The 12,721-nt window shown below is 44.7% G+C and overlaps 4 protein-coding genes across 4 annotated transcripts; 2 read left to right on the top strand and 2 right to left on the bottom strand.

The window, feature by feature from the left end:
• Positions 1-1,137: 1,137 nt before the first annotated feature.
• Positions 1,138-3,786, top strand: TRIVIDRAFT_91101 (uncharacterized protein; the record flags this gene model as incomplete). Its single annotated transcript, XM_014100023.1, has 2 exons — positions 1,138-1,601; positions 1,693-3,786. 2 exons carry the CDS (start codon positions 1,585-1,587, stop codon positions 3,677-3,679), a joined length of 2,004 nt encoding a protein of 667 aa, XP_013955498.1.
• A 308-nt stretch (positions 3,787-4,094) lies between these two features.
• Positions 4,095-5,684, bottom strand: TRIVIDRAFT_192197 (uncharacterized protein; the record flags this gene model as incomplete). The annotated part of the gene is made up of 5 exons (XM_014100022.1): positions 4,095-4,241; positions 4,315-5,039; positions 5,133-5,371; positions 5,452-5,510; positions 5,643-5,684. 5 exons carry the CDS (start codon positions 5,682-5,684, stop codon positions 4,095-4,097), a joined length of 1,212 nt encoding a protein of 403 aa, XP_013955497.1.
• Positions 5,685-7,459: 1,775 nt separating this feature from the next.
• Positions 7,460-9,019, bottom strand: TRIVIDRAFT_223073 (uncharacterized protein; the record flags this gene model as incomplete). The annotated part of the gene is made up of 1 exon (XM_014100021.1): positions 7,460-9,019. One exon carries the CDS (start codon positions 9,017-9,019, stop codon positions 7,460-7,462), a length of 1,560 nt encoding a protein of 519 aa, XP_013955496.1.
• Positions 9,020-10,933: 1,914 nt separating this feature from the next.
• On the top strand, positions 10,934-11,293 carry TRIVIDRAFT_152685 (uncharacterized protein; the record flags this gene model as incomplete). Its single annotated transcript, XM_014100020.1, has 2 exons — positions 10,934-11,165; positions 11,223-11,293. The coding sequence occupies 2 exons, from the start codon at positions 10,934-10,936 to the stop codon at positions 11,291-11,293; spliced, it is 303 nt and encodes a 100-aa protein (XP_013955495.1).
• Positions 11,294-12,721: the final 1,428 nt, after the last annotated feature.

Here is a 12,721-nt window from a genome sequence, read left to right as displayed (position 1 = left end):
TGTCAGTGGGGGCGAGACGGGAGATTTTTATCGCTGGTTCCAAGACGTGAAGACTTTCATTGGCCGTGCTGACGGCTAGTCAGGAGATGGATTTGGTGGCCAAAAAGAAAGAAAAATGGACCCAAGTAATGAGCCCACAGGGAACAAGAGTTTCCGTTCTCTGGGGATGCGTATCGAATGCGAATCGAATCGGAGCCACCCACGGCCCGCGCAGCCTTGCGCAATTGCAGCGGCGTGATAGGCTGTGGTTGGGCGTCGATGGGCTATGATAGGCCGTAACGGGAGGGTTTGTTCCTGCATGGGCCGCATTCGTATTCGCATCGGGTAAGACGACCTTTGAAATTTGGGCGATTGTGTACTTTGATCCTTTCGTTCTCGCTAACATAGACGACACACACACCACACTTTTCCTTCTTGCACATACTTGTACGAGCGCATACAAACTCAGCTTAGCTCTATCTGCACTCTGATCTGATCTGCATGCTTCGCTGACCCTATTTTGTCTTCGGTCTGACCGCTTACATGTGCGTGCAGCAGCGGCCGCCGCTCGGCATCCTTTGAGACAGTTTGCGGCATTCTCAATTCTTCAAGAAAATGGAGTCTGGTACTTTACGCGTGTAGCTTTTTGATACTGTATGAGTACTGCAGAGGCAGGGCTACGCGAGCGCCATACACCACTTTGGGCAGCTTTTTTATGGGATACCTGGTAATTGGATGGGGCAGATCTACAAAGGGGCTCCATGCAGAATAGCCTGACGCTGGATATCACTAGGTAGGTGGTAGGTACTGTACGAGTATCGTTGTCAAATGCCTACCAGGTACCTATTGCCTGCTAAGTAGAGGTAGTATTTCGGTTTCTGGGCCTTGATTTTTGGTGTTGACGGCTGAAGCTGTCTATGATCTCATCAAGGGCCCTTGCTTGTTACTTGACAGTGGTTGCAGTCCAGTAATTGCTGGTGGCCACCACTCAGCGGTCCAGCACACTATAGCGCCTATCAGCTTTAAGCATACAAGTGACGCAAGTGACATCACAGCCAATTGCGGCTTTCAAGAAGACAGTAAAATATAGGTACCTGTACAGTAATTGCTATAGGCAACTCTACTCAGCCATTCTCTCTCCTCCGACGCTCCATCATCTCAAGATCTCGACATTAGCTTCATCATTTCCCCCTATTTCTATATAGCGTGAGCTGTTCGTTGTCGCTCCGAGTACGAGCCATCCAACAATCAATCGCGGAATTCCATATTCTGGAGCTCAGGAAAAATCGGGCACAAACTGCCCCACGCAGAAACCACCTCCTCCTCTCCTCTCCTCCTCTCGCAGAGCAGCAAAACGCGGATGGATCGATAATACCAGCCACGCCCACTGTTTACTCTCGGCCAGCTGAATTTCCGGACGCTGTCTGTGGTGTGATGGTGTGACTATCGTCCAAGCACCTCCGGATTCGACTCCACCCGCAGCCTGGTCCAGCTCCAGCCCAGATCGATGCAGATTCAGCAAGGTTAACCTAACCTAGCCCTGGTCGAGACAGCCCGGACCGTTCGCTTGACTGATCGTTTCATCGGCTCATACAATTTTAAACCATGTCGCTGGTGGCCGAGTGAGTTTGCCCCCCCCCCCCCCCTTCCAATAGTTTCTACAGTGTAGAGCTACTGCCATCGGCATGCCGACTCTGCTAATTTCTGCAACAGCCAAGTGCGTCGACTAGATGCCTACCTCGACCGTCTCCCTGTCCTGTCCGAAGAGACGTCTGAAGATGGGGTTTCGGAAGTTGGACACCCCTTTGCCGTCACAGAGGCGCTGGACGTCCCGCACCTCGACCATCTGCTGCGCATCGTTCGTTCGCTGAGCACCACCTCGTCCGCGCAGCCTCTCCTCTCTCTTGAACGTGTAAAACTTCTCCTCGACGAATCAGGCATTCCTGCGATAGCGGATCGAGTCGAGGGCACCGCAGGCGGGGCTTATGCACAAAGTAAGACGCCGTATGAGAACGAAATCGAGTGGCTCTTGGTCTCCAAAGCGACGGTTCAGGTCTATGGAGCGATTCTCAACACGCTGGTGGATCGCATCATTCCGCTGAGCGATGATATGTGGTATTGGGACGGAGTCTTGAGCTCCTACAGTTATAGCAGCGTATACACGATACAAACATCCCCTTTGCGGCTGTGGGCTTGGTCGCACGAAATATACCAGGCCAGCCGGTCACGGTTACGCTCTCTGTCCGCAGCAGAGGCCTCGGCCGAGCTTGTCGAGTCTACACGATCCACCATATCGCAGCCATGGAGCAGGTTCTACGGTGTTGTTCGAGACAGCATTCGGGAGCACTCATTTGCCAATATACAGCGAAAAGTGCTGTCCCCCGTTGCTCTAAGTCGAGCTGAGGCTAGGCGCAAACTGGCGCATCTGCGAAAGCTGAGGGAAATGACAGCCAGCGGTCTCGGAGTGCTCATGGATGAAGGTCTTCAGTTAGGGCACGACGAGGAGAGAGCCGAGGCGCAAGATCATGAAGATCTCAAAGGCGTTGTTGAGCGCAGCGTAGCATTGATGGACATGGTTCTCAAGGAGGCGTCCAGGCTAGAAGTCAATATTCATGACTTTGAGGAAAAAGTATTTGCCGGCGTCGAAGAAGATGCTGAGCTATCTGTGCATGTCGAAGAGATGACTCCCTATCGACCGAGCACACTGGCCCGCCGACTGGTTCAGATCATTGACAAGACGCTACCCCAGCATATCAACGCCATGCAAACTCTTGCCAATGAAAACGGCCGACCGCCGGCCATTATTCGATACTGGCTCCCTGCTCTCATCGGCATCACCTCCTCTACCACCATTCTCAAGATCTTGGTCAACCGCAAAGCAGATATTATTGAATGGATCACAGGTTTTGGAAGTACGTTGCGGGACTTCTGGCTTAACTGGGTTGTTGAGCCAACCGAAAAGGTTATCAAGACTATTCGGCACGACGAGACGAGTGAAATCGCCATTATGAGCAGAGACAGCCTCAAGGCCGACCGGGAGAGCCTGGAGCGAATGGTTGTTGACTTTGCCACGGACAAGCCCCATTTTGCCGTTGGCGGTTCATCCATCACCGAGGCTCAAATTGCAGACATCCGATCCAAAGTGGCCGAAGGTGATGTGACCCCAGTCCTGCGAGCGTATGAGCAAGACTTGAGAAGTCCCTTTGTCGGTGCTGTTCGGGGTGATCTTGTCCGGTCTCTCTTGATCCAAGTTCAGAAGACAAAGGTTGACCTCGAAGTGGCCATGACGGGCATTGATTCGCTCCTCAAGAGCCAAGAGCTGGTTTTTGGTTTTGTAGGACTGACTCCTGGCGTCTTTGTATCGATTGGTGTCTTCCAGTACCTCCGCGGCATCTTTGGTGGCCGATCTGGACGGCGCCATAGCAAAGCCTCTGGCAAGGCCATCCGCATCCTGCGAAACATTGACCGCATCCTATCTGAGGCGAGGCCGACAGAGAACAACGTCCTGTCCTACAAAGACCACGGCCTTTTGTTGTGCGAGGTTCACGTGCTTCGTAGCCTGGCGAACAAACTGATGCCGGATAACATTCAGAAGGAGTTTTTGGAGGATCTGGACGACCTAGCGAATGTCAAGGGGGTGCATATTCAGTCAAAGGCCCTAGAGAGGATTCGCTGGGCGTATGCCAGATGGCTTAGGTAAAGCGGACAAAATGTACTATTACATATTGGAGAGAATATCAAAGGAACCCTTGTTAGACTAGAAGAGAGGATAGATAGCTCAGTAAGCGTTGTAAGAAGCATGTTGATGAATATCTTTTGTCTTGAAGCAGCACTTGTGATATTATAACAAAGTGCATTTTTGCATATTAATCTAGGGTAATTGTAAATCTATGCATCGCCTGATGCCGCCTTGCCGCCCGCCATGTTGTTCCATAACCAAACCCATACGCCTTTTGTTCATGTTAAATATGTACTTATTACAGCAATAATGATACTGGAAGAAGGCTTTGTTGAAAAATGCTCCGATTTTGTACTCCAATGATGCATATTTTGGCCCGCGCCCTAATAATGATGATAAATTTTAAAAAAGAAGAATTCCAAATTTATACCGTTGCTCACGCAGCGTCACTGTCGGTGGCAGGTTCTTCTTTCTCGCGGAGATCTTTGAGGCACGGGGCAAAGAACATTTCGCCAGTGGCAACGAGGTGCAAGGTCCTCAAAGCGACGAGGATCCAGAGAAGGACGACAGAAAGAGTTATGATCTAGTTTCACCGAGTTAGAAGGACATTTTCATATGATAGGACACGCAGAGAGAGATAGAGAGAGGCAACTCACCATGGTTGCGTATTTAAAAAACTCGCTGCCCAAATTCTGCCACAAGGCATTGGAGCAAGTCCCCCACACGCCCAGCGGGAAAGTGAATCCCCACCAGCCCATGTTGAAGGGGAAATTGCGCGTGGTCCTCAGGCTGATGAGGGCGAAGCAGACCCAGGCGAGGCCGAACCCCCACATGACGATGCCGAAGAAGACGCCGAGGAAGTAGAGGAACTCGGCGCCCCGCGTGGGATCGACGCCGGCAACGTGGAACATTTCCGTCTTGGGAATCACCTTGAGGGCGACCTTGCCCAGCTGCTGGATGCCGAAGCCGCCCTGGCCGAGGGGTCCTATGGGGAGGAAGACGGAGACGATGACTTCGCGCGGGGGCAGGGAGTGGATGGTCAGGCGGTGGAAGTACAGGGCGATGACGCAGCCGGAGAGGGCCTGGCCGATGCCCCAGAGGACGTAGGAGACGACGAGGGTGGCGTAGGCGTGGCTGGCGGAGGGCAGGGCGTCGGCGACGATGCCGCCGGTGGCAGCGGCGACGACGGCCGGGACGATGGGGAGGAGGAGGGTTGCGGTTGTCTTGTCGAGGCCGGGGCGGTGGCGGTGCATGACGATGAAGGGCATGGAGATGCAGGTTGCCATTGAGATGAGGACGTCGATCCACCAGAATGCCCAGGCGAGGTAGATGAGCCAGGGGCCCCAGTGGGAGCAGGCGAAGATCATCATGTTGATGATGGCTGGCGGGTTTGGGTTAGTATTTTTTTTTTTTTTGGTGTTGCTGAGTATGGAGGCGTTGGGAGAAGAGGAGAGATGAGAGAATATGTACTTACTTGCAAATCCCATGGGGAAGCACCCCAGGAACAAAGACTGCGCCGGATGTGAAATCATGGCAACCCAAATCTCAGGATACAGCGTATACCGCAACAGCGAGATGATGAAGAAGATGGTGAAGAGCAGGATGTTCAAGCTGAAGAAGATGTACGAGATGATGTGCAGCCAATATCCGTTCCAGGGGAGGTTGAAGAGGAGAATGGAGACGATGCCCGTTCCCATGTTTACGGCGAACCATCTTTTGAAGCCATTGTGTTAGTTGAGGCCGAGCTGGATGGTCTCTCTTTGAGGGTGTTGGAGGGTATATGTGAGACTTACGATGGAGTAAAGTTGCGGACGATTTTGCGCCAGCCGCGGCTGTTCTTGCAAGGTCTTGACTTTGAGGAGCATGGAGTATCGGCAGTGTTTGGATTGTCGTTATTAATGCTGCTGCTGCTACTGCTGCTGCTGCTGCCGCCGTTGTTGTCGTCGTTGTCTCCTCGAGGTTGTGGCGGTTTTTCAGTTATTACTCCAAGTTGGCCGTCTGCGGCCCTGGCTGTTGTTGTTGCCATCATGACAGGAGTCTTCAATGAGACGAAGAAACAATGCAAAATCTTTATTTCCAAAAGGGCCCCCCAAAAACAATTTCAATTGAGGTTAAAAAAAGGGTGAAGTTGTCCTTTATAGTACCGGAGATGTTAATTTCAGTATCAAATTGCAATGCGCATAGCCTTTTCGGGATTCGGACAGTAATGCTAGTTATGACGTCTGTTTTATAGAAGCCACCAGCACCACAGCGAATGAGTTAGTGGGTGCCCCAGATGTATGCAGTAGCGGTTCGTCGGAAGTTCTGTGCCGAGGGATCTTTGCTAGGATCAAGGGAAGCAATGAGATTGGGTTGAATGAATTGACCTCTTTTTTTCTCGTCAAGAATCCGGTTGCCGGGCTGCTGTATTTAAACTCCGAGTCGTAGTTGAGGCAAAAGAATTTTCCTGACTAACGGTTTTGTTCGCCATTTCCGCCCCCTAGTCAGATGATGCACTGGTTGCCGACCGATCCAAGCCTAGGTACCAGATTTGTTTTTTTCATCTTGTGATGAACCGGCGGTGGGATCCACCAATATCGAATTCCAGAAGATTGCCTAGTAGCTACAATCCAGTTTTTTTCCTCAATTGTCATGCTCAGCCGCCAGCTATGATTCACATGGACCGCCGCTATTCGCCCCGAATCTGGGGAAAGCTCGGCATCGGGGTAGCTGGCGGCTGTCGGGGGTTAGATTTCTCGGTCCTGACTGGGGGCTTCGCTTTGTTCCGTTTGGCCAACGGGCCGAGATGCGGATGCGTGGTGAGAGCTGAGTGGAATTACCGAGTTCGTGATGAGTTGCTGGCCTTGTTTCTTTGTCCTGGAGCGGGTATTGCGGCATCGGGTGCAAGGGAGCGGATGGATTGAGGCGGTGATGCTGTCCGTGATGACGATGGTCTCGTATTTATCAACTACCGAGAATTGTATGTCATCATTTCAAGAGAGAGTCTAAATAAGGCTGGAGATGCGATATGGCAAGTGAAAAATATTATACAAAGCACAGCAGGTTATTGCAGCTCTCTACATGTGCTCTAGTTGCGAGCAAAGTCACGGCTGTTGTGATCAAGTTAAGTGAGATGTGAGATGACTTGGGCATTAGCTTCACCATAGCTTCGATTGTCCTAGGAATTGATGTTACGTGGTTTTACTGTTTTAATTATAGCATTGATTTCGTCACCAGTGGTATACGTGAGCACCTACATAGTATATGTATCAGTGGCGACCGAAATGAGTGTCCGCTTCTGTTAATGCAAAGTTTTTCTCCGCACAGACCACTTTGCGAAACTGTGGCTGGTACAGTGCTAATCCTCTCTCATCATCATGTACCGTCTTATAGCCTAAGAGTTCCGTCCGTTTTTGGATAAAGTGCCATTTCCGGCGCCTAGTTGCGGTTATCGTCGCCATTATCTTAGCAACTGACTTGCAATATAACAGTGGCGACACAGTTCTACCCTACTAAATTCTAAACCAGATACTATATATTTCAAACGCCCCTTCAACCCTCCATTACAAAGTTATTAGAATAACACATTAGGAGAATATTGTACTGTATCACAAATCACATAAACATCACGTGCTTAGAAACTTATCCCTAAGCTAGTAATTGCAATCGTGACAATGTAGTGTTATAAGCTAATTATACTATTCCTTTTTAGAAATGCTGATTAAAACAGTTTCTTTACTTTAGGGTATGATCACAGGAAATAATTAAAATAAGCCTTTCATTACATATCCCCTAAATTTTAAGAATAATTGAAACTATCAATTAATTGAGTATCTCTGATTGAATTGGATTGAGCTTATTTGTACTCTGACTGCAATCAGATTGAATTATCCGCAGCCCTGGAGCAGCCTCAAGAGGTACCTTGTTCATTGTTACCCCCCTCTTCTCCATGACCTTGACTACCTTGGCCCTTATATAGGGATTTTTCAATTGCTTAAACACCTTAGATGCCACATCGGTGTACGGCATCCAGTGGATAGGCCTTATTTCGTCGACTAAGTAAAAACATTGCGTGTAGAAGTGCTGCATGCCGCAAAGGCAAGGTGACTTGGGCGAGCCAGTTGGTTTAGCCGCCTTGACTGGTTTGGGAGGCTTCGACTTCTTGCCTCCCCGTGGTTGGTATAGCTTGAAGTCATATGATCTTGGGCCAAATCCAAAGAGAGTATCGATTTGACCAAGCACTTTTCTCTTGAAACATCGCTCAAACATCTCACTAAGCGCAATAGGATCAGGCGAATCCTCTGGTCCTTCCTCGGTCTTTTTGTCGAACTTCTTATTCTTCCAATAACAAGCAAATTCCCTATAAATTGGGGACACCTTTTCTAGAAAATAGAAAACCAACGAATGGTTTGATATTGGTGGATAGCCAAGGCGCCGAGCTTCTGTAATCATTTTTCGCCAGCTCTTGAGATAGTCGTCCAGCTTATGCCCGTCGATGCCTAGCGACAGGTGATAATCATATAGCTTCGCAACTTCATTACGATAAGCCAGTTCGTCGAACTCAGTGCGTTCAGAAGGCTTACGGCGCTGTTGAAGAATCAGGGCCTTTCGAGGGGGGCGGGGCCCAGCCCTCTGTGACTCATATAGGACGTTTGCAGAGCGATTGATTTTCCTAAATATTTTGCAGTCGCCCCGGCTTGCGAGGGTCTTACAAATAATAAGGGGTTCAGGCAGGCCTTTGTACCAGCCAGGCTCGTCCGACTGGGCCAAGTCTTCCATCAGGATTTCATAGTCGTCGGAGAGTGTCGAGTAGATGGACGCCAAGGCCCGTAAGACGAGGCGAGTAGCACAAAGATCGTTTGTATTGGGGAGACCCAGGCCCTTAGCCGTCTTATAGGCTATGAGCCATTGGAGGTACCAATCCCACAGGGTTGACTTGACCGGTGCCCTCAAAGCAGCGTAATATCGGTCCGATATCATTTGCCTATACGCCTCGTCACTAGGTTTCAGTTTGTTGCTAAGTATGGCTAGTTGATTGGCGAGATCATATTCGCCAGCAATCAAGTACCCATACCCTCCGACACTGTTGGCAATTTCCCGTCTCAACGTGGCAAGGTCTTCCTGCTGGTCCTCATATCTCTCAAGTTTAACCAAGTACTCGGCATGTAACACGTTTAGCCTGAGTATTTCGGTTACAGTTAGATCATTTGTGTCTACTGCCCCGGAATTGACATCCTTGTAGGTTGGAATTGCTGGCGGCGGCAACGGCGTTGACTTCTGCTCTTTGGAGGGATCAACCAAATCCCAGATAGTATAACCAACCCAGGACATGGACTTGATCCAGTTATGCCAATTCTCTGGGCCTTGGAGGATCTCCACCATATTTGAAACGGTCCTAGGGGCAGGTTCTAAGGCCCAGTTGAGTGGATAAGAAGCCAAGCTAATCGTAGTATCGTGATATCAGCAACAAAAGCATAGGAATCAGTAACCAAGGGATATGAGTATAACCACCGATGGACGTGACATAAAAACCAAATGGCGGTAATCAACAGCAACGAATGAATGACTTGCAAGACAAATCGAACAAAGAGGGGTATTTGAGCTTTCATGTGCTACTGGCTGACATAAACTAAATGGGCTTGGCGGCGGCCCCTACAGAGCCGCCCAGGCGCAGCGCCTCTAGCTTATCAATAATACCGTACAGCAGCATAGTCTTTCCCTTGCCAGGGTACCCTTTAATCTAGAGTAGCCGACACTGCGGATCGTTACGCCATATCTTAAAGTTGGCATGGTTGAGGATCCAGCAGTACGAGTCCCTTAGTAGGTTGCCTTTAGTTTCTTCAATATGCGTTTTGTCATCGCGGGGATCGGTGACTCGTAAGTCTGCTAAGCACGGGTCCGTCGGGGGGGCGCGTAGTTGTGAATGACTCTTTAATTGATATTAACATTATTGCCAAAATTGCTATTGGCAATATTGCTGGAATGTGGCGTCGTTGGACTCATATTGTTGAAAGACTCCGAAAGTAATTAAGATTAGTCGTTAATAACTTAATTAGAGTGAGGCGTTGGCTATAAACTTGGGAAAAATATGACGTCGGGAGTTAGCTTAACCCCTCACCTTAATAGATATTCTTAATCAATCAACCGCCTTAATATGCCGCAAATTTTTTTTTTTCAACAAAGAGATACTTAAAGGGAATACAACTCTAACCATGAACTTAATTATTGGTTCTATTTTGTATATACAGGAAGCTAGGTTTAACTATAGGATAATATAACGTCCCGATCCCTATTCCTAGTATAGGGTAAGGGTTCCCAAGGTAATAAGCCTAGGTCGTAGGTTTATATTAGCAAAGAAAACAGAGAGTAACTTTTAAGCGGTGGTAATTATAAATATATAAAAGTAAAATAGAAAGTATAACTTATATTCAGTCTTAATACTTTATTAACGACTAACTATTTAAACTATTTAAATAATTATAATAAAATAAACTTATATATTCAGTTGCCTTTTTTAAATTATATATAGATTATAGTATTTTTAAATTATAATAGATTACAGTAGTAATCTATTATAGGTGTTATATATAAGCAATCTCTTTATAATTAGTTAATTAGTCTAAGATTTATTTTAGGGTATATATTTTCCAGCCTTAAGAGGTTAAGTTATAATATAATACTCCCTCCTATTAGCTTTATTTTTAAAGTTAGTTATATAAAGTAACCGTTAGCCTAATCTTTTTAATTTATAATCTTTTTCCTACTTATTCTATACTTTTATACTAATTATAACGTCCTAATCCCTATTCCTAATATAGGGTAAAGGTTCCCAAAGTAATAAACCTAGGTCATAGGTTTATATTAGCAGAAAGGACAGGGAGTAGCTTTTAAGCAGTTATAATTATAAATGCATAAAAGTAAAATAAAAGGTAAAATTTATATTCAGTCTTAATACTTTATTAACGACTGGCTATCTAAACTATCTAAATGATTGTGATGAAGTGAACTTATATATTTAGTCGTTCTTTTGGGCTTATATTGTGATGTCCTTTTGTACTGGGTGAGCCTGTAACCTTGGTGTTGAGGCTTACTTCCTAGGTTGTATGTACTGGAGTGAGCTCCAGAATCCCTGATCCTGATTGGTTGTTCCTTCTGTATTTTACCCGGAGGGTATGTACTTCTGTTTGGGTCGTAACACGATGTCCCTTTCTCGTTGGTCTTGCCCTTAAGGCCTATATATAGTACGTTAGGCCCCTGTGTTGGTTCTTAGGTAAGTCTCCTTTCTTATTCCTAACGATGCCTCGCGGTGTTGCTAAGCAAAGTCAGCAGTCTCCTACTATTAAAAAATCTTCGAAGAATCGTAAAGCGGCGGTGCTCGTAATTAAGACCATTGGATTCCTCGTTATGCCTTACTCATATTGCAAAACTAATAAGTTACCTTACAAAATGGCGCCTGGTTATAAGAGGTATAAAGAGTGTATGCGTCGTAGTCGTACTTACGATAGAAATGGGATTTCGTTGGCTAATAGTAAGTGATTTTCTATTTTTTTTTTTTTTACTGGTGTTTTTTATACTAATTTCGCAGCGCAACGTTTAGCTACTGAAAAGGAGCGTATAGACGCTAAAGAGCATCAGACAGAACAAAAACTATTATAACAACAGCAGTAAGTAATATTATTGACTTAACAGATAAATGAAAAGTTTACGCAGCTGGCTAGGCTGCAAGAGCAGCGTAAGCAGATTAACATTCGCAGAGAGCGGATGCTCCGCAGGGGTGCTCGTTCTTTAGATGAGTTAGATAAGATAGAACGGGCTGAGTTAAAGGCGGTTATTAACATACAGTCTTCCGGCGGGGTTAACGTAATTAATTAAAATGCGGTTTTTAGCAATGTAATCCAAAGTTTTAATAAAACTGTTTTATCAGTTCCTAAGAGTTAAAACTTTCAACAGGTTCCCAAGTGTCGTAGGCGGGTCCGTACCCTTCCCATCGAACTAGGTATTCAATTCTATTGTCATATTCTAGGTTTCTGTTACGACCCAACCTCTTAAGGCCGGGAAGATACATACCCCAGAATAAGTCTCAGACCGACCAACCAATTACAAAGGGATCGCTTATATATAACATCTATAATAAATTACCACTGTAATCTATTATAAGCCAAAAACACTATAATCTATACGTAATTTAAAATAGATAACTAAATATATAAGTTTATTTCATTACGATTATTCAGATAGTTTAAATAGCTAGTTGTTAATAAAGTATTAAAACTAAATATAAATTATACTTTCTATTCTACTTTTATACACTTATAATTATAACCGCTTAAAAACTACTCCCTATTCTCTCTACTAATATAAACCTATAACCTAGGCTTATTACCTTAAAAACCTTTACCCTATATTAAAAATAGGGATTAAAACGTTATATATTAACAACTCTTATTTAAAAAGATATTACCTATCTTTTAAATAAAAGAAGCTACTATACCCAGATTATCTAAAGATATTAATACTTCTATTACTAACCCTAAAGCTTTTTAAATAAATAATAAAAAAAACATTATTATAAAAAACATCCTTAATATTACTAAACTATTTAAAAATAAAATTCTAATATTTATTTAAAATATATTCTAACTTAACAAAATACTTATAAATAAAATAAATATAAAAAACCTTAATAAAGTTAAAGAAATTAGTAAAAAAAAAAAAAATAAAAAAATCCTAAAGCTTAAATATCTAAAACCTTTTATAGAAAAACTTAAAAAAATAAAACCTTTTATTATAAAACTCCAATACTATATTTAGCACTTTTTATAAACTTTAGCTAAAAAACCTACAAAAGTTACCTTTACAGCCACTTACTTTAAAGGAATTATAAAAAACTAATTCTAGCCTTTTTAAAAAGATTATAAAGCTAATAAACCTAATAGAAAAATAAACTATAAAACTATAAAAATATATAAAAACATTAAATTCTTTAAAAAATAAATTAATAAAATATTTATAAATATAAAAGAATAATATACCTTAAAAAATAAATTAATTAACCTAAAGTAAATAAGAAAATATATTACTTAT

Source organism: Trichoderma virens (assembly GCF_000170995.1).
Source record: "Trichoderma virens Gv29-8 chromosome Unknown TRIVIscaffold_72, whole genome shotgun sequence".
Classification (NCBI taxonomy): Eukaryota; Fungi; Ascomycota; class Sordariomycetes; order Hypocreales; family Hypocreaceae; genus Trichoderma; species Trichoderma virens.
The sequence above is the reverse complement of the archived record's forward strand: the minus strand, read 5'-3'. Positions and strand labels throughout refer to the sequence as shown.